This window comes from Nansenia antarctica (genome assembly GCF_963989245.1).
Source record: "Nansenia antarctica genome assembly, chromosome: 1".
Classification (NCBI taxonomy): domain Eukaryota; kingdom Metazoa; phylum Chordata; class Actinopteri; order Argentiniformes; family Microstomatidae; genus Nansenia; species Nansenia antarctica.
Window position 1 is genome coordinate 65320469 of NC_137674.1, and position 21470 is coordinate 65341938.

The window sequence follows — 21470 nt, forward strand, 5'->3', positions numbered from 1 at the left end:
CTGTTGTTTAGCTTTTCTACCCTTCACATACATTTACATTTAACTTTTTGACTTTTATCAGACGCTTTTATCCAAAACGACTTCCAACAAATACATTTAACTAAAGTAAGTGAATCATCACTTGTAATCTCACTTGTTAAAATGTTAAAATGACCATTACAACCAACCAAATGTACCAGTTCTCATATTTGTCATGAACCCAAATGTATGGGGACAGATAGAGAATCACTGGTGGTTCTCTTATTACGACACTGTGCCTGTGGGGTGTTTTATTATGAAGACCTGCTTATCCAACTTGAGCAGGATAATGCACTGCTCTGATTGGGTCAGGGCAGTCACTGCTTCCACAGAATTGAAACTCAAACGCTAGCATCGTCAAAGCACTGCAGATAATTCATAGCTGTGTGTGTGTAAGATTCTTCTCTTGTCACTCTCACTCTCACAGTAACCATCATGCTGTCTGCTTGTTTGTTTGTTTGTGTGTGTGTGTGTGTGTGTGTGTGTGTGTGTGTGTGTGTGTGTGTGGGAATGGGTGTTCTGCACTTCTGCTTTTGTGTATGTTAACATTTACATTTACATTTTTGGCATTTAGCAGACACCTTATTCCAAAGCGACTTACAATCAATACATTTAACTAAGCAAGTGAATCATCAATCCACCAGTTGTAGCAGGAAAAGTAATCCAGCTATATGTGTATGTGGCTGTGTGTGCGTCTCGTCCTCACAGACTCCAGTCAGAGTGACTCCCACAGTGACCCGGAGGACCACCGACCAGGGTTCTCTATGCCCACCATATCCCAGAATGCATCGGCTACAGATGACTCCAAAGAGAGCGACACGAACAAGTTCTCCATGTACAACAGCGTGTCACAGAAACTCATGGTAAGATCACCCTCTTGTGTGTTCTGTTAAAATACATGACACAGGGTAACGCTAGAGCACTGTCTCTAATTTGTCCCGCCATAGTCTCATAACAAACCGAAAATATTTGTACACGCGAGCAACATACATACAGGATGACCTGTCCTGGAAGACCAACACAGCAGCCATCATCAAGAAGGCACAACAGCGGCTCTACTTCCTGAGAGTCCTCAGGAAATACCACCTCAGACAGGAGCTGCTTGTGACCTTCTACCGCTGCACAGTGGAGAGCATCCTCACCTACTGCATCTGCGTGTGGTTCTCCAGCTGCACAGCCGCAGAGAGGAAAGCGCTACAGAGAGTCGTGAGATCGGCCCAGAAGATCATCGGCGCCCCCCTCCCCTCTCTGGAAGAGCTGTACAACACACGCTGCCTCAGGAAGGCCTCCAAGATCTCCAGAGACCCATCCCACCATGGGAACGAACACTTTGTTCGGCTGCCCTCAGGCAGGCGGTTCAGGACCATGTCCGCAAGGACAAATAGACTGAAGCTCAGCTTCTACCCTAGGGCCATTCAGGCCCTGAACACAGCAAAGACCTAGGTTCTAGGCCCTGGACAATCTAGACAATTTGATGGCAGCTACTAGATTGTAATCAAGTGCAATACTGAAATACAACTGTGAACATTTCAAACCTGCAAACTGCGACACTTTAAATGAATGTGCAATAATACTATGTGCAATATGACAACCCTCGTGTACATAAGGTTCAGAGATAGGAAATGTTAGGATATTTATAGCATAGCATAGAGTACAGCACAGTGTTTTATTTGTATAGTATAGTGGATAGTGTATATAGCCTTTATTTATGTAAACCAGCTCTTTCCCTTCTTGTTTTAGTATTTTTTTCCTAGCACCAGGGGAGCCCCCCCTCCCAAATTTCATTGTATGGTACCTGTACTGTATTAATGACAATAAAGACCATTCATTCATTCATTCATTCAACACGATTTACGTGTAAAGATATTTGTACACGTGAGCAACACGATTTACGTGTAAAAATATTTGTACACGTGAGCGGTGTGATCTTTGGGATTCATACGGCTATTGTAGGTCCACCCCCCCCCCACAGTCTCACAAAATCCTGTGGGAATACTGTAGGGGTAATCTGTGTACAAGAGGGGTAATCTGTGTACAACAGTTTTGAAGAGAGTGTGTCTAGATTTGTGTAACAAGAGGCTTACTAATAATGCCCGATCGTGTTTCTATAGCCTGCGATTTTTTGCGATTTGCAATACATTATACAGCTCGTCGGATTCAACGTCAATGAACGCACACGCCCAAGAACAACACTGCACGTGAAACGCCCAGGTGTGAATCTGTGAAGACGTTTCAGTAGCTAGCAACATTCATGGTGTGGATAAATGGCTTCAGCAGAGCAAGAAGCAACGATTTAGTCCCGAAGAAAAACTTCTGTTGTAAGTATTTCGGGTTTAGGACGACAGATGTGCAACAAAAGCAGGTGTTGCGCCCGACCTGTCGTGGAACAATCGCTCCATCCAGAGGCAACACCGCAAACCTGTATCAGCACTTGAAAAAGTACCACGGGCAGCTCTATGACGAGTGTGCGGTCAGAAACGGAGAGTTGAGTGAAAGTCCCGTAGCCCAGTCTAACGTTAAGCAAACTAGAGTTTTAGAGTCGTTTGCGTCTGTTACGGCGTATGAAAAGGGCTCACGAAGGCACCGTGAAATAACCAATTCCATCACACACTACCTCGCTAAAGACGTGGTGTCTATTAACACTGTGAGCAACGAAGGGTTTAAAAAACTCATCCAAACGCTCAATAAAAGATAATGTGATTCCATCCCGCACGTACGGAGCTGAAAAATGTGGAGTACTATGCAACAACAACCGATCTGCGGTCGAGCCGAGCACTTACATACATTACGACGAGTTGAAGAGTTGCCGGCAAACGGTACTTTCCTGCTTTATCTATTTCAATGTTTACAGAAAGGACCTATTCTTTTTTACTGGACATTTTTATTATGACTTTATTTAACTTGATTGCAGTATGTGCAATATTTAGATGCTGCTCCTGAGCCATAATTAAATAACCTTGTTTGTAGAAAGGTCCTATTTTATTTTCATATTGGAATTGTTAAAATTGTTAGAATTGTTAAAATTGTTAGAATTGTTGACACTTGAGAGAAACAAAATGGCAGCTGTTTAAAAAAAACATACATAAATATGTTGTTCCAATTCATATCTTTTAAGTTCTCATCCTTGCATTAGAACAGTTTGATGGCATAAGAGCAGTTAACAGTTTGATGGTATCATGTGGTAATGCTCTCTGAAATTAGTCCATGATAGAAGGTGATAGACAGATTCATCCAATCACCTGCCAAGTATTTTTTGAAAGTACCTGCCCTTTTCCAAACAGCTTCCAATTAGGCTTTCCTAGATGGTTGTGTGAAACAAGCCACCTGAGTCAGGTTAGTAATGCTCCATCACATGTTTTAATCTGAAGCTTGATTTTAAAGCAACCCAACTTTAAAGCAACCTAATGTAAGTTTAGTTCTTTCACTCGTAGCTCGGGCTGTGGGGGTGCTAGAGGAGGGAGCCTCTAAGTCCCCTGAAGACGGACAAACAAACTGCACGTTGATACGACCTTCCTAGCCGGAGATATGGCCACACTTTACAAAAACTTCCTTTGGTTCGCTTTAAAAAAAAACGCAAATTAAATCGCAATCGCAATATCTGTCCAAATAATCGCAATTCGATTTTTTGCCCCAAAATCGTGCAGCCCTCATATCAATTAGTCTGGATCCCATAATATAATGTATAATATAATATATGCCATTTAGCTGACGCTTTTATCCAACATTGCAGTGAGTGCATACATTTTTCAGTATACGGTATATTAGGTTCTATATCCCTCCTATGTTCTTTCCTTCTTCTATACCTCCCTCATTTGTTTGCTCCGTTCCCTTCTTCCCCCTTCAGGCCAAGATGGGTTTCCGTGAGGGCGAAGGTCTGGGGAAGTTTGGCCAGGGTCGCAAGGAGATCATCGAGACGTCCACCCAGCGCGGGAGGAGGGGTCTGGGTCTCACCCTGCAGGGCTTCCAGGGAGAGCTCAACGTGGACTGGCATGACGAACCCACGGTACTGAATAAAAAAAACGGAAAACATTGCAACACACAATAATGAATGACTGTGAATGTCTTTTATGTCTTGGAAAATAACCTGGAAAATATATTTTATAATGCTCTCTCTCTCATTCTTGCTCTTTATCTCTTTTTTATCGCTCTTTTATCTCTCCCTACCCCTCGCCCTATTTTTCTCTTTCTATCCCACTCCCACTCTCTGTCTCTTTCTCTCTCTTCCTGACTTTGTCCCCCCACCTCTGTCTCTCTCTCTTTAGCCCAGTGCTATAGAGGAGGTTTCCTGGTTCCCAGAATGCTCCACAGAACTCCCAGATGCAGACGAGCTGAGGGACTGGATGACTGTGGGACAGGTACTACACACACACACACACACACACACGCACGCATACACATGCACACGCACGCACGTTACAAAAATACTGTATGATCACTCTCGCATACGCACTTGTGCAACCTCCCATATACTCATTTGTATAATAAAAATGTTTGTTTTCCATAATTCTCACGTAGTTTTGGGTCTATTTCAGAGGAAGCTGAAGCTTGAGGATGAGACAGACTTTTGCACTGAGGATCTTCTGCACTGCCTTCTGAGGTGTAAGGTGAGCCAGCCTGATTTACTATCATACTGGAAGCATAATAATGCAATAACGTATTGAAGCTAAGCTATAATGAAGCTAAGCTATAATGAAATACTACATAGATCATTTGTAGTAAACGGAGTGACTGAGAGAGTGTTTTGGTCTGCAGACGGTCTTCGACGATCTTGAGGGGGAGGAGATGAGGCGCGCTCGGACGCGCTCCAACCCTTACGAGACTATCAGAGGAGCCTTCTTCCTCAACAGGTGACTGACCGACCGACACGCTAATGTTTAGTTGACTGCTAGCTAGCTAGCTAGCTAACTGTTCTGATGCTATCTATGTACATAACTCTTCTGATTAGGGTTGCCAACTGTCCCGTATTAGACAGGATGCCCCATATTCTGGGCTGGATGAATATATGGGACCTCCCTTGTCTCGTATATATTCATCCAATCACAGGCCTCCCTCATGCATACGTATAGCGTAAATGTGCGAATTCCTGCACACCTCCCGCCCCGTGCAGTGGCACGCCATCTTTCGTATTTGGTAGTGAGAAAGTTGACAACCCTACCCATGGCCTCATACCAAACTGAGCCTTGAAGTCATATTCTGTTGTTTGTCCACTTCTCCAGAGCGGCTATGAAGATGGCCAACATCGACCACGTCTTTGACAACATGTTCACCAACCCCAAGGATACACAAGGGGTGAGTGAGAGTTCGACTTCCCACTTCAGATCAACGTTGACGTTGACAGTTGATTTTATCAATCAAAGTGACAGGTAGCATATACAGATCATAGACTGATATGTGTGACATTATGTATACATATAAATATTGATATATTGATTAGGAGTGTAACGGTACACGTATTCGAACTGAAGATATTCGGTACGGGTCCTTCAGTTCGGTTCGGGTGTGTACCGAACGAATGCAATGTTCTTTTACCCACTGCACTTTTTGTGTGTTAAAGTTATCTCAGCCAGTACGCATGCGCACACACGCCATAGAGGGATTGTTAGTAATTTAACAAACCGAACCGAAAACCGAACTGAAAACTTCGGTAGTGCCGATACACCCCTAATATCCATAGGTGTCAGGGTAACCTCGTTAGGGTTCTTCTCTCAAAACCTCTGACCTGTGTTTTTTTGTGTGTGTTCCTGTGTCTATGTGTCTGCCTCTGTGTGTCTTTGTGTGTCTGTTCGTTCCTGTGTGTGTGTGTGTGTGTGTGTGTGTGTGTGTGTGTGTGTGTCTGTGTCTGTGTCTGTGTCTGTGTCTCTGTGTGTATGGTCGTTCCTGTGTGTGTGTGTGTGTGTGTGTGTGTGTGTGTGTGTGTGTGTGTGTGTCTCTGTGTGTGTGTGTGTGTGTGTCTGTGTCTGTGTGTGTGTGTGTGTGTGTCTCTGTGTATGTTCGTTGCTGTGTGTGTCTATGTGTCTGTCTCTGTGTGTCTCTGTGTCTCTGTGTGCATGTTCGTTTCTGTGTGTGTGTCCCTTCATAGAAGCCCGCAACGCGGGAGCGTGAGGGGGAGCTGCTGTATTTCGGGGACGTGTGCGCGGGGCCGGGGGGCTTCTCTGAGTACATCCTGTGGAGGCGGCGCTGGCACGCCAAGGGCTTCGGCATGACCCTCAGGGGACCCTGTGACTTCAAACTGGAGGACTTCTACGCCGCGCCCAGTGAATTGTTCGAACCCTACTACGGTACACATTACATATGGTCATGGTTTACCTCATAGTGTTAGAATTATCAATGGTACTGGCACGTAGCATCTTGTTGTGACAGTTGCTCATATGTATTACATATGGTCATGGAATACCTCATAGTGCTAGCATTATCAATGGTACTGGCAGTTAGCAACTTGTTCCGACAGTTATTCATACATATTACATATGGAGCTGATTACATATGGACACAGATTAAGACTAATCCTATACTAAAAAGCATCCTCAATGGAGATTTTTCATTGCATGTGTGATTTAATCCTCGACTAGGTTTAAACCTTGTCTGTGAAACCAGCCGCATGATCATGTTATACCTCACAGAGTTAGCATTAGCAATGGTACTAGCAGTTAGCATCTTGTTGTATTCTGACAGGAATACAATAAAAAAGGTTTGAACAAAATGTGAATAAAGCTGATGAGATGGAATGAATTAAGATTTGTGAATCTTACCCAATGAATATACATAGATACCATGCAATGTCATGAAAGGAAAGAGAAGCATAAAGGATGACCACTTTCTTTGTTGACATTTTGGCAACTTCCTCCTACCCCCTTCTCTTCCTCCTCCTCTTCCTCTCTGTGGCCCAGGTGAAGGAGGGGTGGACGGGGATGGTGACATCACTCGCCCGGAGAACATTAGTGCGTTCCGGAACTTTGTCCTGGAGAGTACGGAGAGGAGAGGGCTGCACTTCCTCATGGCCGACGGGGTGGGTTGGTGTCATCATGATGCTGAATTATCATTGGTTAAAAGGTCTTTGAGATCTGCTATGGTTGGTGTTTGTTTGTTTGTTCATTAGGATTCCCATTAGCTAATGCCTTGCCTTGACATTAGCTAGTCTTCCTGGGGTCCGACACAAAAATCATATTTGAACTGAATATAATGAATTGTCAACATTATATACAGTACATACAGACAATTGTAAACATTGTATACATACATCATAGCGTCATGTGTTGTCATCTTATACTGGTAGCCTGTGTTGTTAGATTGATGTATCTGTGCTCTGATTGGTTGGTTTTGTGTTCAAAACTCAGGTTTTGTGTTGTTGAGCTCATCTCTCTTTGTTGTCATTGGTAGGGGTTCTCTGTGGAGGGGCAGGAGAACATCCAGGAGATTCTGAGTAAACAGCTACTGCTCTGTCAGTTCCTGACAGCCATGTCTGTCCTTCGGACAGGTATGTACCTGTGTGTGTGGTTGATGGTTGTTGTGTGTGTGTGTGTGTGTGTGTGTGTGTGTGTGTGTGTGTGTGTGTGTGTGTGCGCGTGTGTGCGCGTGTGTGCATGTGTGTATGTGTCTGTGTGTGTACACGTGTGTGCTCATACGTACATTGAAGAGAAAGATAGATGTATTCCCTCAGTGTGTGTGATGTACCTCTCTCTCTCAGCAGTATTAATAGTGTGTATTTTGTGTCTATCAGTACCAGTCTCTGCTGACGGGTGGAACTCAGAGAGTGTGTGTTCTATCTCCCCCAGGTGGACACTTTGTGTGTAAGACCTTTGACCTCTTCACTCCCTTCAGTGTGGGCCTGATCTACCTGCTGTACCTCTGCTTCGACAGGGTCTCCCTCTTCAAACCCATCACCAGCCGGCCCGCCAACTCTGAGAGGTGTGCGTGTGCTCATGCGTGTGTTGGTGTTTGTGTCGGTATGTATGTTGGTGTGTGTGTGTGTGTGGGTGGGTGGGTGGGTGTGTGTGTGTGTGTGTGTTTTGGTATGTATGTTGGTGGGGGACTGTGTGTATGCTTGTTTTTGTTTGTATATGTTTTTGTGTGTGCATGAGTGCAATACTGTTGTTGTTTTTTTATTACTTTATTTTTATAGTCACATAAAAATACAACAAAACATAGTGGAACAAACAATTAGTCATCATCAATGCATTCATACATACAAATGTTCTAATGATGGTAATACACACGTCAGGTCAAACAGTCATGACTCAGGGAGGGCCTGGTTGATTTAGTGAAAAAAGTCATTCTCTCCATATTTGGAGTATTCTCTATCCAGTCAGATGGAGGCAATACTGTTGTAAAGGTTGATACACAACCCTGACCTAAGCATGTTCCTTCCGACACGTTGTGTCTCTGGTGTTCAGGTACATAGTGTGTCTCTGGTGTTCAGGTACATAGTGTGTCTCTGGTGTTCAGGTACATAGTGTGTCTCTGGTGTTCAGGTACATAGTGTGTCTCTGGTGTCCAGGTACATAGTGTCTCTGGTGTTCAGGTACATAGTGTGTCTCTGGTGTCCAGGTACATAGTGTGTCTCTGGTGTTCAGGTACATAGTGTGTCTCTGGTGTCCAGGTACATAGTGTGTCTCTGGTGTTCAGGTACATAGTGTGTCTCTGGTGTCCAGGTACATAGTGTCTCTGGTGTTCAGGTACATAGTGTGTCTCTGGTGTCCAGGTACATAGTGTGTCTCTGGTGTTCAGGTACATAGTGTGTCTCTGGTGTTCAGGTACATAGTGTGTCTCTGGTGTTCAGGTACATAGTGTGTCGCGGTCTGAAGCCCGGGTCCGATGCGGTCAGGGAGTACATGTTTACGGTCAACCTGAAGCTGAACCACCTGAGGAACACAGAGTCTGACGTCACCGAGGTGGTCCCCCTTGACCTCATGAAAGGAGACACAGAGTTCTTCAACCACATGATCAACTCCAATGAGGCGTAAGCACGCTCACGCTCACACACACACACACAAGCACGCTCACGCTCACACACACACACACACACACACACACACACACAGAGACACACAGACACACACTCTCACACTCAGACAGACACACACGCACACTCACACTCAGACAGACACACACACACACACACAGACTACATACTAGTAGACAGACACAGGCTTTTAATCCGTCTTTCCTCCCTGCAGCCACTGTGCAGTCCAGATCAAAGCTCTGGCTAAGATCCACGCCTACGTCTTAGACACGTGAGTTACCTACTACTCCACTGTGTGTGTGTGTGTGTGTGTGTGTGTGTGTGTGTGTGTGTGTGTGTGTGCGTGCGTGCGTGTGCGTGTGCGCGTCTGTCTGTCTGTCTGTCTGAATGTGTGAGTGTGTGCGTGTCTGTCTGAGTGTGCGTGTGTGAATGTGTGTGTCTGTCTGAATGTGTGAGTTTGCGTGTGCGAGTGTGTGTGTGTTAGTGTGAGACTGACTGTGATGTTGTGTATCCTCCAGGACCCTCTCAGAGGCCAGACAGGCTGATATCCGTAAAGAGTGTATGAAGCTTTGGGTGGTGAGTACGACCAAGAGATGACAGTATCCATACTGTTGAATCACTGCCACACAAACAAAGTCAACTGGCCATCAGTTACTCTGATGTGGATTCTAATCTCCCTCTCCCCGTCTTTCAGATCCCTGATAAAGCCAGAGTCACTCCGACCTCCTCAGACCCTAAAGCCAAGTTCTATGAGCTTGTGAGGGTGAGTTTGGATAAAGGTGCCACCACCTGTCCCTTATCTGGCATTCAGAGATGTTCGTGTGTCGCATTAGAATATGTTGTATCATATGTAGGGGGGTAGTGGTGGTCTAGTGGATAGTGAGTTTGACTTGGGATCGGAAGGTTGTGAGTTCAAATCCCGCCTGAAGCCACACCACTACTAGTGTGCCCTTGGGTAAGGCACTTAGCCCTCAGTTACTCCAGGGGGAATGTCCCTGTAATTCGTAATTGTAAGTCGCTTTGGATAAAAGCGTCTGCTAAATGGCAAAATTATTATTAAAATTATTATATGTGTATGTATTAAAATGTGCACAGGATAAATTATCTGTATGTGATTGGTCCCTATAATTCAGTATGTGTATGATGATTTGCAATATTATTGTACAATTACAATTTAGAGTTTGTTGTTTCTCAATCTCACTCTCTTTCCTCCTTCCTCTCTCTCTCTCTCTCAGGGTTCGGACACGGAGTCGTTCAATTCTAAGCCCACCCCTCTCAGCTCCACCACCTTGAATAAGGTCACCCACGTCCTGGACTACCGGTGCATTGTGGGAGGAGGGGAGCAGATGTTCCTGCTTGCGCTTGGGGTGAGAGAGAGAAAGAGAAAGAGAGAGAGAGAGTAGACACTCTCTCTATCCAATAGCCTGGATATTACTGTTTCGACTTAAGCAAAATCGTTTGACATTTCAAAGGCCTATGAAATGTGATATGATGCTGTATTGAATAATGGATGTATTTCTAAAAGCTACCCTCTTTGTTAATCAACAATTACAAAGGAGTGGGTTTCATTGTAAACTTAATCCATACCTTTTGCTTTTGCGCTGTTCTACACAAGTCATTAGATTGGTATATGAGCGTACCCTTAGACCAGCCCTGTGCTTCAAAGTCCAACAAGTGCTAATTTCAGGGGAAAGGGGTAGGGAATTGGGATGCAGGGTGAGTTCATTTCTATGGGATTAATAGTCATCCCTGGCTTGCTGTAGTCAGCGCCTCCCATCATGTCAGATATCTCGTCTACCAGTCGTCTCTTAACCATCTCTCTCCTGTGTCTCCTGTCTACCTGTCATCTCTTAACCATCTCTCTCCTGTGTCTCCTGTCTACCAGTCGTCTCTTAACCATCTCTCTCCTGTGTCTCCTGTCTACCTGTCATCTCTTAACCATCTCTCCTGTGTCTCCTGTCTACCTGTCATCTCTTAACCATCTCTCCTGTGTCTCCTGTCTACCTGTCATCTCTTAACCATCTCTCCTGTGTCTCCTGTCTACCTGTCATCTCTTAACCATCTCTCCTGTGCCTCCTGTCTACCTGTCATCTCTTAACCATCTCTCCTGTGTCTCCTGTCTACCTGTCATCTCTTAACCATCTCTCTCCTGTGTCTCCTGTCTACCTGTCATCTCTTAACCATCTCTCCTGTGTCTCCTGTCTACCTGTCATCTCTTAACCATCTCTCCTGTGTCTCCTGTCTACCTGTCATCTCTTAACCATCTCTCCTGTGTCTCCTGTCTACCTGTCATCTCTTAACCATCTCTCTCCTGTGTCTCCTGTCTACCTGCCATCTCTTAACCATCTCTCTCCTGTGTCTCCTGTCTGTCCACAGAAGTCCCAGATCTACACGTGGGACGGTAAGGCACCTCTGCGCTGGAAGAAGCTGGAGAACTTCAAACTGGAGTTGCCCAGAGAGACACTGTTGAGTGTGGAGATCGTCCAGGAGCTGAAGGGAGAGGTAGGGAAGGGGAAGAGGGAGGAAAGTAGGTTTTGAGGAGGAGAGAGAGACGGTGAGGGTTAGGAAGAAAAGGGACCACAGAGAGGAGTGAAAGGAGGGGAAGGGAGAGGAAAGGAGGGATTAGAGAAGACAGAAGAGAAACAAGGAGATGTGAAGGGGGGAAAAAAGATAGACGAGGTCTTGAGCCTTTCACATACAGTAATAACTCTCTCACTGTGTGTGTGTGTATCTGTGTCTGTGTCTGTGTCTGTGTCTGTGTGTGTGTGTGTGGTACGCAGGGTAAAGCTCAGCGCAGGATCAACGCGGTACACATCCTGGATGCTCTGGTGCTCAACGGCACTGATGTACGAGTCCAGCACTTCAACATACGGTGAGCCTGAGCCTAACCCCAACCCCAACACCAACCCCATCCTAAACCTTGACCTAGCTGTTAACCCTAGGGCCCAGTTGTTCAAAATGTTTAATCTGGATCAGAATGATCCTATCTAGGATCAGATCTATCTGGCTGATTTTGAGTCGTATTGATTTTGAGTCGTATCGCCAGCTCGATCTGATCCTGCCTCAGAGAAAATAATCATTCTGATCCAGATTAAATGTTTTGAACAACCGGGCCCTTCTGATGTATGTGTATGTGCCAGCGGTGTCTAACCCCCTGATGGTTGTGGTTGCAGCATCCAGATGGCTGAGAAGTTTGTGAAGGCCGTGTCCAAGCCCAGCCGACCAGACATGAACCCCATCAGGTAAGAACTCCCCTCCACCCTCCCCCTTGTTGTGGTCCTCTGTGGCTCAGTTGATAGAGCATGGTGCTAACAACGCTTAGATTGCGGGTTCGATTCCCGCTAGGACCATATATACTGGAAAACAAAATGTATGCATTCACTGCAATGTAAGTTACTTCGGATAAAAGCGTGTGGCACAGAAAGGCATACAGTATATCTCAAAAGTGAGTACACCCTTTAGATTTTTGCAAATATTCTGTCATAACCTTTCAGGGGATAACACTATCTTAATGAAACTTTGATATAACTTAAAGTAGTCAGTGTGCTGCTTGAATAACAGTATAGATTTATTGTCCATTGAAAATTACTCAGTACACAGCTGTTAATGTCTAAACAGCTGGCAACAAAAGTGAGTACACCCCATAGTGAACATGTCTAAATTGTGCCCAAAGTGTCAATATTTTGTGTGACCACCATTGTTATCTAGCACTGCTTTAACCCTCCTGGGCATGGAATTCACCAGAGCTGCACAGGTCGCTTCTGGAATCTTCTTCCACTCCTCCATGACGACATCACGGAGCGCACGGATGTTGGACACCTTGCACTCCTCCACCTTCCTCTTGAGGATGCCCCACATGTGCTCAATTGGGTTTAGGTCTGGAGACATACTTGGCCAGTCCATCACCTTAACCTTCAGCTTCTTCAGCAAGGCCGTTGTCATCTTGGAGGTGTGTTTAGGGTCATTATCATGTTGGAAAACTGCCCTACGGCCCAGTTTCCGAAGAGAGGGGATCATGCTCTGCTGCAGGATGTCACAGTATATATTGGAATTCATGTGTCCCTCAATGAAATGCAGCTCCCCAGTGCCGGCAGCACTCATGCAGCCCCAGACCATGATGCTGCCACCACCATGCTTGACTGTAGGCAAAACACATTTGTCTTGGTACTCCTCACCAGGGTGCCGCCACACACGCCGGACACCATCTGACCCAAACAGGTTTATTTTGGTCTCATCAGACCACAGGACATGGTTCCAGTAACTCATGTTCTTGGATTCATTGTCTTCAGCAAACTGTTTGCGGGCTTTCTTATGCATCGGTTTCAGAAGAGGCTTCTGTCTGGAGCGACGGCCATACAAACCGATTTGATGCAGTGTGCGGCGTATGGTCTGGGCACTGACAGGCCCCGATCCCACTTCTGCAACCTCTGCAGCAATGCTGGAAGCACTCGCACGTCTATTTTTGGAAACCAACCTCTGGATATGACGCTGAGCACGTGGACTCAACTTATTTGGTCGACCCTGGCGAGGCCTGTTCCGAGTGGAACCTGTCCTGGAAAACCGCTGTATGATCTTAGCCACTGTGCTGCAACTCATTTTCAGGGTGTTGGCAATCTTCTTATAGCCAAGGCCATCTTTGTGAAGCGCAATAATCCTTTTTTTCAGCCGCTCAGAGAGTTCCTTGCCATGAGGTGCCATGTTGTCCAGCATTCAGAGAGAATTGTGCCCAAAACACCAAATTTAACGGCCCTGCTTATCATTTACACCTGAATCCTTGTAACACTAACGAGTCACATGACACCAGGGCTGGAAAACAACATAATTGGGCACAATTAGGACATGTTCACTATGGGGTGTACTCACTTTTGTTGCCAGCTGTTTAGACATTAACAGCTGTGTACTGAGTAATTTTCAAAGGACAATAAATCTATACTGTTATTCAAGCAGCACACTGACTACTTTAAGTTATATCAACGTTTCAGTAGGATAATGTTATCCCCTGAAAGGATATAACAGAATATTAGCAAAAATCTAAAGGGTGTACTCACTTTTGAGATATACTGTATATGGTTGTTACAGCTATTTTAGCTCTTGATGCTGTTCTGTCTGAGCATGTGTCTATGTGTTGTGTCAGTATGAAATTAGTGAAAATACCACCGCTCATCTGTGATCAGACTTTGCTGAGGTGCTGGAACTGAAGAGTGTCAATAGAGTTTAAAATAACAGCATCCGCACACTCAAACCTGTGCAAAAACGTACTTTATTGTGTGAGCTTTCGATCAGAGACCTTCTTCAGGCATCAGGTTGTGTCAGTATGACAAAGATTGTTATAAATAGAAAAAACGAGTGTTGTGTCGTTCTTCCGAAGGATTCTCACCGTGTCTCTGTGTGTCTCCTCAGGGTGAAGGAGGTGTACAGGCTGGAGGAGATGGACAAGATCTTTGTCAGGTATGAGAGGAACCTTCAGCTGTTCACTTTTAGATACGAGACCATACGAGTCTCACATAAACCATCCACTACTTTCAGGGACGTGTGTTTTTATGAACCCTGATTAAGCCTGCTCCTGGACTAGAAAGCACTTTCAATGGATAATCTCCACTGAACAACATGGTCCTTTTTCCAGGACCGGGCTTAATGCTGGTCTGGTAAACTAACCTTTATACCAGTCGTTTGTGTGACGTGTTCTAGTGGCATTGATGTTTTGCTGTGTCTTCTGTGCTTTGTTGTGCTATAGGCCTGGGAGGGAGCTTGCTTTTGTTGAACTAACCTATCCTCTATGTTCAGTACATACTATAGGAAGTGTGTTGAACTAATAGTTTAGATCAGATTCAACCTTATTGTCATTGCACAGAGTACGTGTACTTAAGACAACGAAATGTAGTGTTAACGAAATACTGATACTCTTATGGACATACTGTAGGAAGTGTGTTGAACTAATACCGATACTCGATGTTCAGTACATATTATAGGAAGTGTGTTGAACTGATACTGGTCCTCTATGTACCATACATACTGTATGACGTGTGTTTAATCTCTGTGACTCCCCAGACTGGAGATGAAGGTGACCAAGAGCTCTGGGGGAATCCCCCGTCTGTCCTACACAGGCAGGGACGACCGCCACTTCCTGCCTAGTGGACTCTACATCATCAAAACTATCAACGGTCCGTGTCAACTCTGTTGGTCTCTGCCGGTCTGTCTGCCTGTTGTTCTGTCTGTCTGTGTCTGTCTGTTTGTGTCTGTGTCTGTATGTGTCTGTCTTTGTCGGTCTGTCTTTCTGTTGTTCTGTCTGTCTGTCTGTGTCTGCCTGTGTTTATCCGTGTCTGTCTGTGTCTGTATTTGTCTGTCTATGTTTGTCTGTGTCTGTCTTTCTATGTTGCTCTGTCTATGTCTGTCTGGCTGTCCGTCTGTGTTGGTTTGTCTGTCTATCTGTCTGTGTATGTCTATGTTTGTCTCTGTCTGTCTGTCTCACTGTCTGTCTGTCTGTCTGTCTATGTTTGTCTGTCTGTCTGTCTGTTTGTCTGTGTCTGTCTTTCTATGTTGCTCTGTCTGTCTATGTCGGTCTGACTATCCGTCTGTCTGTGTCTGTCTGTCTGTGTTTCTATGTTGGTTTGTCTGTCTGTCTGTCTATGTCTGTTTGTGTCTGTCTGTGTCTGTCTATGTCTGTCTGGCTGTCTTTCTAGGTTTGTCTGTCTGTCTGTTTCTGTCTGTCTGTGTCTGACTATCTATGTCTGTCTGTCCATCTGTCCCGCCGTCTGAGTGCATGTTGATTAGAGAGAGCATGTTGATGTGTTGTCTCATGTATCTCTCTCTCATTCTCTCTCTCTCTCCTTCTCCCTCCTTCTCTCTGACCTGCAGACCCCTGGACGATGGCCTACAGTAAGAACTCCAAGAGGAAGTTCTTCTACAACAAGACAACTAAAGAGTCCACCTATGACCTGCCTGCCACCTCCGTGGCCCCCTTCCAGTAAGTAACACGGACCTTCTCTGTATCAGTCTTTTGTTGTTTTGTGTCTGAATCTATATGTCAACACAGACAATCATACAAAACATTTGGGATTGGTCTAAATATTTACCTTGAAGTGGGGCTCTGTAAATCACCCTAAGACATGATGTTATGACGCTAATTCCACTTTTCGTGCGTGTGCGTGTGCGTGTGCGTGTGCGTGTGTGTGTGTGTGTGTTTGTCTCCTTAGCGTCTGCCACTCGGAACGGCTGTTCTGGGCGTGGGAGGACGGGGTTAAAGTTCACGACTCGCAGTCGCGGGTGGACCCGGAGAAGCTGTCCAAGGAAGACGTGCTCTCCTTCATTCACCAGCACTACCAGCCCTGAGCCACCAGGGGAAGCCACCCAGGTCTGGGCAAACTGGGACTCCCATTCAGAATATGCAAGGGGCGCCATGTTGGCTCCAAGTAATCCAAGTTGGCATCCAAGACCATTACATTCTAGGTTAGAAACTGGTTTGCTATGGAGTGCTGGGAGCCAACATGGAGGACCGTTTGCCAAACACAGCTTTCCTCGTAATCATAACTACACACATGGACAGACCACTCTGGCGTCTCACGACCGCCCCAGGCTCTATGATTTTCGCAGAATGCAGCTTAATATATTACATTTTAATACTTTATGAAGAAGACAACAAACACTGACAAGACGTCTCCCCCATCATGTTGCATCGCATGCTCCGGTTTTTCTATTGATCTTATTGATCCCCTTCGCTTGTATTCCTGCCATGCCTCCATGACTTGCTGTGTGTGTGTGTGTGTGTGTGTGTGTGTGCCTGTGCCTGTGCGTGTGTGTGTGTGTGTGTGTGTGTGTGTCTGCGTTTGTGTCTGCGTGCGTGCATGTTTGAGAAGAAACTGATATAAAGGTTGATTTACTTTTACCCCGGTCCACAGCGTCTTTCACAATCACACACACAAATACATGTATGTTTTTATCTGGCACTCAAATTCTGAAACTGCCTTCTGAGGCACTTATAGAGTCTCTATTTTAAGCTGGCGCAAAACAGAAGAAAGTCCAAACGCTGGTGTTAGTGGTGGGCAGGGGAAACTACCACCGCGCTGGAGCGTTGTCTCACCTGCGCTCAGCAGGTGGGAGGAGTAGCAGTGGTAATAACCCTAGATTGTGTGTAAGAGGTGTGTAATAGAGGCGTGTCCATGACAATGAGCCGGTCAAGTGCCACCAGTTCCGCTGAGAAATTCTGGCCTTGAAAACAGCACTAATATTTCACACTCCCCGTAGCGCCACTGTCAACACCAGCGTTTGCACTAAGACTGTTTCTTTCTTTTTTTTACGCCGTTAAAATACAGCTTGAGGTCTCTCCCTGTATGCCTGACTTCTATTATGTTATGGACTGATTCTATAATCTTTTTCTCAGACACTGTTTGTCTTTTTTTACCCTTTAAGTTCTCTCTCTCTCTCTGTGTCTACAAAAGTCCCATGCTTGTTTGGAATTAACTTATAGAGCCAAGCTTTACCTCGTAGATGATCTCAAGTTGACAACCAAAGCTTTGTTCACATGGGGAGTGGAGCATTGTAGCATAATAGCACTGGCCTATATAATTGTTATCAAATGCAGATCTGTCCTGGTAGTTATTGGGGGAGGGGTTACTTTTGGAATTTTGAGGGATTCAGGTTTTGGGAGTGTTTCTACCCATTGCCTCCCTGTGTTTTTGTTGCATTCTGTTGCCTTGCCCTTTCATCCTAGTTTTGTTTCGTTTGTGAAATGTTAAGGATGAGGTGTAATTTCTTTGTAATGTTTCATCCCTTGTGATGATGATGATGATGAAGACGATGATAATGTAGTAATAAAAAGAAAATGTGTGACTTCCCAGAAACAATTCCAAAATTCTTCTTCCTTCCTTTGCCACAATCACTGACAGATAATGTAGTGAAGTTGTGGTCCCTGATTTTCTACAGATAAATTCAAGGAAACCCACACATTTAAAAACATTATTATTCAACGTTTCCTCTGCTTCCAACTAACTACAAAAAAACATGCACAAAGCATGTTATTTTCTTTATACATATACAATAAACACAAGAAGCACAGCATGAGTAATAGGATAGGGATGTCCTGATCCCATTTTTTCACTAGATACCTGGGCTTCAGGTATCTGCTGCAATACCGATATCAATCGGATATTTGTATTTATTGTTTTACTCCTGAATAATAACAAATACTTCCCCAGTATATAGTCCACAACAACAGTTGGCTATTAAAGACTGCCAGCCTTTATTCAAGCAACAAAAACAGTACTCTGCAGTACTCAGTGACCAACTGGTTTAAAGTTAAAACAATTTAAACAGCAGCATTCAGCATTGTCGAAAAAAAAGAGTTACTGTCTGATTTCTAGTTTGCCTTCAGGTTTTTATTCTATTTATCTTCTCTTACAAATGGCAAATCAATTGTAGGACCCTTTTTTTTAAAGTGTAGCCTAGTGACGCCCGCTGGTGAGACCAGAAACCAGTCGCAGAATCGAAGGGGTGTCAACAATATCTGGTTTTCGGGTTTTTTCATAACAGGCAACTACGTTTTAATGTACCCACTCGATATAATATACAACAGTTTAACGATCACTAAATACTTATAATCTGTGGATTGGATTCACTGTTCTCGTTTGGCTACCGGTAAGTGATGACTTGTAAACATACTTTCGTTTTAGGACGTGCTCAAAAGCAAGGACTGTGTTCATCTAATTACATTTTACATTTACATTTTTGGCATTTAGCAGACGCCTTATTCCAAAGCGACTTACAATCAATACTATGCGTAGTTATGTGTTTTTAGCATGACCATGTTCTGTCAGCATGTTGTGATGTTATAAAAACGCAGTTAGACGTTTGTAGTGACTACCACTGTTAACCGCTAGCTGTTAGCAGCGTTTGTTGTTGCGGTTTGATCAGTCACTTTTCTCCCATTCTGTCGCATTCCCATTCTTGAGATGCACCAACATTCAAATACTCGTGTTGTCTTCAATTTTTTTCCGATTTCAATGTATGACGCATCGATTGAAAGCTTACCATCTGTTGTTTCAGACTATGTAAACAACCAAAAAAATTACTTCACCAGCTGGCATCATGACATTGTCAGACTCATTACACACAGGTAGCTACTAGCCAACTCTCATGCACTACTACTGTCCAGATCGGGAGCGCAGATCGGTGCCTATTTTTTTTCCCGTCCGATCGCACAGATATCCGATATCAATATCGGATAGGGACATCCCTAGTAATAGATACTTTAAATGTAAAGTGTTTAAAAGCATTAAATTACATTATGCAATGACTGCAAAATTAAACAAAATTAAAAAGGAACATTCATTTTGGCACACAAAACGTGGATGATTTGAGGATGTGGATTTAAACATGAACACATCTCACAGCGCGGTTTCATTGGTGGAAACCAGGCATATACTGTATTGTACTGATGAACAGTACTGTACACAGTACGCAGCCAAAAGGCCCTGTCAGAGAACTAGGCCTAAACGTATCAGTCCAAAACGTAAGGTTTTTATGTTTTTCAGTGGACTTTGGGAACAATGACAACAAAAGCATTCACAGAAGTAGGAACACTATAGGACACTATGTAGGAACACTATAGGACACTATGTAGGAACACTATAGGACACTATGTAGGAACACTATAGGACACTATGTAGGAACACTATAGGACACTATGTAGGAACACTATAACGAGTGAATGACGCAGATGTTTTCGTACCCGTGGCACAAAGGAAGGAGAAAGAGACATAGTGAGTCACAGTGCAAGGCAGCATAGGATGTCCGTAGCCTGGGTGGAAGACAACTTTTGACCTCATACTTGATCGAGTCCTTGATTCACATAAACATTGTGCAGAATTGTGCTTTGTCATTACCTCTGGTAGTAAGCATAAGTTAGAGAAAGGTTATGCCCACGTGGATATGGATAACTTAGAAATGAATGACTCATCACGTTTCTAGTCCCTCAAACAATCAGGAGACACACATTCCTGTCAGAGCTTTTAGAGTCAATCACAGCTTGACAGCCGGAGCTGTCTACTATGACAACTATAACGATGTGGTTGGAGCATGTGGCTCATGGGAAATGTAGTCCGTAGCTGCCCAAAGCGGTCTTTGGTACGATGAAGAGTGTGCCATGATGAAGAGTGTTCTTCAGCAGGCAGCAAAGTCTAGTAGACGAAGGAGTAGTAGAAGAGCGCGCTGACGGCCAGTAGAGCCACAGACATCATCATGTTCCTCCGGTTCTCCCCTCTCAACGCATCAAGCTCTTTGTCTAAGAGAAATATTCAAAGACAGTCACTCAGGGTGAATTCGGGTAATCTGGGACATTGGGCAATGGGACACCTAAGATCCAGTGTGTTTATTTCCTGTCGTAACAAAGTCTTTCTTTGATTTCAGCCACATGACTTCCATGCTAAACCTACGTATAGTAAAAGTCCTGTTGACTAAATTTTGTTAGAACAGGAAATAAACACACTGGATCTTAGGTGTCCCTACATTACCCAATGTCCCAGATTAACCCGAATTAACTCTATGCAATTCTTAGTTTCATACCTCGAATACCACAGGACAAGTGGGTCTACATGTTGTAAGCAATAGCTGGAGAAATGTGATCATGAAGGTTTTTTTACACTTTTCCATACCAAACTTTTGCAGCCGCTCATTCATAATCGCCATTTCATCCTCCAGCGCTTCTCTGTTGAGTAGATAAATAGGCAGATGATTTAGCCATCACTGGCATCATCATCCCCACCATTGTAATAATCATAATCATAAACGAGATCTTCATCATCATCATCATCATCACCTGTCCTGATCTGACAGTTCATCATCATCATCACTTGTCCTGATCTGACAGTTAATCATCATCACCTTCATCATCATCATCACTTGTCCTGATCTGACAGTTCATCATCATCATCATCATCATCATCATCATCATCCTCCTCCTCACCTGTCCTGATCTGACAGTTCCTCCCGCCGCTTTCTGAACTCAGCCCTCTCGATATTGTCCTGACAGCGCGACCGTCGCTCCTCAACACGATCGATCTGTGCAGAAAACATTTACGATATATACTTATTAGTTTGGAATCTGTGCCACTGAACAGCACCTGACATGTGGTTGGCTACGTGGCAACTTGCAGGTAGAACACATCAGTGTAGGACAGCAGAAGACATGTGTATTTAATGGAGCTGCTGTCGTCTCGTCATCTCAGGATCTCATGGATGAGCCACAGTTAACAAGTTACAGTCGAGAAGTGTCTTACCTCGCTAGCGACGCTGAATTTCTCTCTCTTTCTATCCTTACATTTAGTCATGTTGGCTCTTAAGCACCAAGTACACAAAGCAGGTTTCAAGTGTGTAAACTGTCCGCAGTGGGTTACTTCTTCTTGCACACGAGGAAACTCAAATATCGGAACATATCGGAACATATCGCCCCCTATCTGCGGGGAGTATTCACGGGATCATTTTGATTTACAGTCTGTGTTTT

General features: G+C 44.5%; 2 protein-coding genes across 3 annotated transcripts; one reads left to right on the forward strand and one right to left on the reverse strand.

Annotated features, from left to right (window-relative positions):
• Nucleotides 1–689: 689 nt before the first annotated feature.
• On the forward strand, nt 690–16306 carry LOC308152118 (cap-specific mRNA (nucleoside-2'-O-)-methyltransferase 1-like; the record flags this gene model as incomplete). The annotated part of the gene is made up of 22 exons (XM_080525028.1): nt 690–881; nt 3863–4021; nt 4281–4373; nt 4551–4622; nt 4771–4865; nt 5235–5307; nt 6098–6296; nt 6906–7024; nt 7396–7492; nt 7791–7923; nt 8795–8974; nt 9192–9248; nt 9496–9553; nt 9672–9740; nt 10213–10344; nt 11354–11479; nt 11758–11849; nt 12151–12219; nt 14378–14425; nt 15026–15138; nt 15833–15941; nt 16171–16306. 22 exons carry the CDS (start codon nt 690–692, stop codon nt 16304–16306), a joined length of 2421 nt encoding a protein of 806 aa, XP_080381154.1.
• A 3255-nt stretch (nt 16307–19561) lies between these two features.
• On the reverse strand, nt 19562–21364 carry LOC308158819 (coiled-coil domain-containing protein 167-like). 2 transcript variants are annotated; one of them, XM_080532523.1, is made up of 4 exons: nt 21247–21364; nt 20934–21028; nt 20623–20675; nt 19562–20252 (listed from the first exon to the last, which is right to left on the reverse strand). In XM_080532523.1, the coding sequence occupies exons 1-4, from the start codon at nt 21295–21297 to the stop codon at nt 20149–20151; spliced, it is 303 nt and encodes a 100-aa protein (XP_080388649.1). In that variant the 5' UTR covers nt 21298–21364; the 3' UTR covers nt 19562–20148. The 2 variants fall into 2 exon arrangements, with proteins under 2 accessions (XP_080388649.1, XP_080388648.1); XM_080532522.1 differs by having other exon boundaries at nt 20611–20675.
• Between the last annotated feature and the right edge of the window lie 106 nt (nt 21365–21470).

Excerpts from the sequence above, each read along its gene's own strand:
- LOC308158819 (XM_080532522.1), bottom strand. The coding sequence starts at position 21,297 with ATGACTAAATGTAAGGATAGAAAGAGAGAGAAATTCAGCGTCGCTAGC. Across the intron at positions 21,029-21,246 it reads AATTCAGCGTCGCTAGCGAG|ATCGATCGTGTTGAGGAGCG; the intron begins GTAAGACACTTC and ends TTTTCTGCACAG. Across the intron at positions 20,253-20,610 it reads AAAGTTTGGTATGGAAAAGT|ACAAAGAGCTTGATGCGTTG; the intron begins GTAAAAAAACCT and ends TATTTCTCTTAG.